The sequence below is a fragment of the Rhodamnia argentea genome, chromosome 3 (genome assembly GCF_020921035.1).
Source record: "Rhodamnia argentea isolate NSW1041297 chromosome 3, ASM2092103v1, whole genome shotgun sequence".
Classification (NCBI taxonomy): domain Eukaryota; kingdom Viridiplantae; phylum Streptophyta; class Magnoliopsida; order Myrtales; family Myrtaceae; genus Rhodamnia; species Rhodamnia argentea.
The window spans coordinates 5483982-5487342 of NC_063152.1; the positions used below are offsets into that span (position 1 = coordinate 5483982).

Below are 3361 nucleotides of genomic sequence, written 5' to 3' on the forward strand. Positions count from 1 at the left end.
TTTTTTTTTGGGCATAATCTCGTAAAATTGAAGAGGAAGATGTGATGCTCGATCTTTGATGGGGCGGAGTGATCATCGAGGGGTTGAAGATGGATGGCGACTGATGGAAACAAAAGAGGAAGACGGGTGGAAAATGGGAGTGGGGAGGTCCTGTTGCTCTTTTTGTTTTTAATATTTGTACATGACAAGGAGATATTTCACAAGGCAACAATAAGTCCAAAACTACCTCATTTCGGGAGGCGGGACCTCTTCCCAGCCTTTGTCATACTATCGCTCCACCAAAGCCTTTGTCATACTACCGTACTCCTCTTTTGTTTCCATCAGTCGCTCCTCGAACCCCCTATATATGTCGCAACCATGCTGATTCTTCTCTTCGCCTCATTATGAATTCTTGCTTCATCGTCTTCCTCCTCTCTCTCGTCTTCTCCTTGTTCATAGAAGATTTCAACACTGAAGCTGCACCCGAATATCTATATCATGTTTGCCCGAACACCTCCCTCTTCGCTCCCGACTCCACCTACAGATCCACACTCCACGCCCTCATCTCTTCCCTCTCCACCGCCGCCACCCACAGCATCTACGGCTTCGCCACTGCCACCGCCGGCCGAAACCCTCCCGACCAGGCCCACGGTCTCTTCCTCTGCCGCGGCGACCTCGACAGCACCACGTGCAGCCGCTGCGTGGCCACCGCAAAACGGGGTATCCTGGAGAGATGCCCACACCACCGAGTCTCCGCAATTTGGTACGACCAGTGCATGTTGCGGTACTCGAACCAGTCCATCTTCTCGGCCATGGAGCGATTGCCGAACAGGGTTCTGTACAGCATCCAGAACGTCACCGACCCGACCCGGTTCATGCAGCTTCTCCGAGAAACCCTGAACCACATTGCCGCGAGGGCTTCAGCTGGCGGATCCGGGAAGAAGGTCGCGGCTGCAGAGGCGAACTTCACGAGGTCGCAGAAGCTGTACGCACTCGTGCAGTGCACGCCGGATTTGACGGCGTCAGACTGTGTCAAGTGCCTCCAGTTCGGGATCGCTAATCTGCCTCAGGGGAAGCAAGGCGGGAGGCTGCTCGCTCCGAGCTGCAACTTGAGATACGAGCTCCGCCCCTTTTATTATGCCTCAGCCCTGCCGTCGCCGGCGCCTCCGCCTCCCGCTCCGGCGACCGGACCAGAAGGTACAATGGACCAAATGTATCTACTTCTGTTCGTGTTTGTCTTTTGGCTTCTACTCTCTTTTGAGACGGACAGATTGTGGATTGCAAGCTCAAGTTTGTTCTGGACAGTTGCTCATTAAGCCTACTCTTCTTTGTTTTTCTCTATTTTTCACGTCCGCTCTGGCTTATGGTAATTTGTAGCATCTTGTCTAGTTGCAGCCCAAAGCAATAAATCTACCGTGATAATCATTGTTGTCGCTGCCCTTTCTGTCGGCCCCGCGTTTGTCTTCCTCGGTTGGTGTTTCGGGCGGAAGAATGAGACCGAGACAGATGCTGTTCAAGGTCAAGGAGATCAAACAGGTACAGCTGCCGTCTATGTGCTGGATGTACCGTTCTATGCTTTTGCTGGAATGATCATCTCGTGTTGTTTCGTCACAGGCCGAACTGAAATTACACCCTCCGAGCCCGTTCAGTACACTTTAGCCACCATACGAGCCGCCACAGGAGATTTCTCTAATGAAAACAAGTTGGGTAGTGGCGGATTCGGCGACGTTTACAAGGTATTGTTAGTTAACGCACTTGGAATATCTTCGGGGTTGAAGAACTCGAAGATCTTCGATTTGGTAACTTTTAGAAGTTGTGATCAGAAGCTATTCACGTGTACTTGAACATCAAAATCCTGTTCTTTCAGGGTACGCTCTCCAATGGACAACTAATAGCCGTGAAGAGACTATCTCAAAGCTCGAAACAAGGAACCGAAGACTTTGAGAATGAAGTCGATTCGCTAGCGAAGGTTCAGCATCGAAACGTCGTGCAGCTGCTTGGGTACTGTTCGGAGGGTGAAGAAAGACTTATTGTCTATGAGTTTGTGCTGAATGGAAGTCTCGACAAGATTTTATTTGGTAAATCTCGTAAGCTATTGCTTTCTATGTTGATGCGAATATGTGACTAGCTTCAGATTATGTTTGACGTTTCGCAAGCTTTAGGAACCTTAAGTCAGCTTCCATGCATTAAATCTATTCAAAAGGATGTATCAACCGAAGTTACCCGCATTTCAATTGTGCACATGTGCAGATCCTGTAAGGAGCAGGGAATTGAATTGGACGACACGTTTCCAAATAGCTTGTGGGATTGTTCGAGGAATGTGCTATCTACATGAGGAATCTCATCCTCGGATCATCCATCGTGATCTAAAACCAGGCAATATCTTGTTGGACAGTGAAATGAAACCAAAGATTTCAGATTTCGGCTTGGCAAGGATTCTCGGAGCCAATCAATCAAGGGTAAACACCAGTAAACCTGCGGGCACTATGTAAGTAATATCATGCCTTGATCTCAAACTTTTTTTTTTTTTTTATGCTTATGTATGCTTCTATTGCTGACGTGTCATGGGCTGCAGTGGTTACATAGCACCTGAGAATGCAACGGACTGGGAAATCTCCGTGAAGTCCGATGTCTATAGTTTCGGGGTCCTACTTCTCGAGCTCATTAGCGGTAAGAAGAATACTTCTTTCTACCGACCAGACGAGGGCGAAGATATCGCCATCCATGTAAGTTGCACAAATCGATTCTATAACCAAAATGAAAGATTGTTAAGCAAATTTGACATATTGAGAAATTCTTCCCAATGAATTGTTTCTAGGCCTGGGAAATTTTGAGTGACGATACGCTGTCGGCAATGTTAGATCCCGCCATCGGAGAAACGGATTCAGAGGCCCAAGCCCAAGTTGTCAGATGCCTCACTATTGGTTTGCTGTGTGCTCAAAAAGATCCAAATCGGAGACCCACAATGGAGGCCGTGTTCCAGGGTTTGAGCCCCCCCCTTACTCTTAAACTGCCCCCACAGGCGGCCTTGGTCTTCGGCAGGACCGAGAGACCCATGGAAGAGCTGGAAACGGACAAATCCACCGGTAGTTCTATGTGGTCGGCGACCGATGAAATGTTCGATCCCCAGAGTTTAGCCCCAGCGAAAGGCCATGATGTGCCATGATAGTGTCACGGAGACCTTGATCATAAGATCCTTGGCATTCAACTGAGATCATCAATGAACAATGAGCAAACACCTAAGTCCCATACGTCTAAAAGTAGGAAGTGTCTTTCCTTTGAGTCTAACCATGTTTGGATCCACTAGACATGGAAAGCTGTCTATATTACTATTTGTTTGTGCTTTTACTGGGTCGAGGGATAAAAGTTCTTCCTCGTCTAA

The 3361-nt window shown here is 48.2% G+C and overlaps 1 protein-coding gene across 1 annotated transcript; it reads left to right on the forward strand.

The window, feature by feature from the left end:
- Positions 1-383: 383 nt before the first annotated feature.
- On the forward strand, positions 384-3145 carry LOC115732031 (cysteine-rich receptor-like protein kinase 10). Its single transcript, XM_048276261.1, has 6 exons — positions 384-1176; positions 1375-1715; positions 1847-2057; positions 2230-2467; positions 2555-2705; positions 2798-3145. Exons 1-6 carry the CDS (start codon positions 384-386, stop codon positions 3143-3145), a joined length of 2082 nt encoding a protein of 693 aa, XP_048132218.1.
- The last annotated feature ends 216 nt before the right edge of the window (positions 3146-3361 follow it).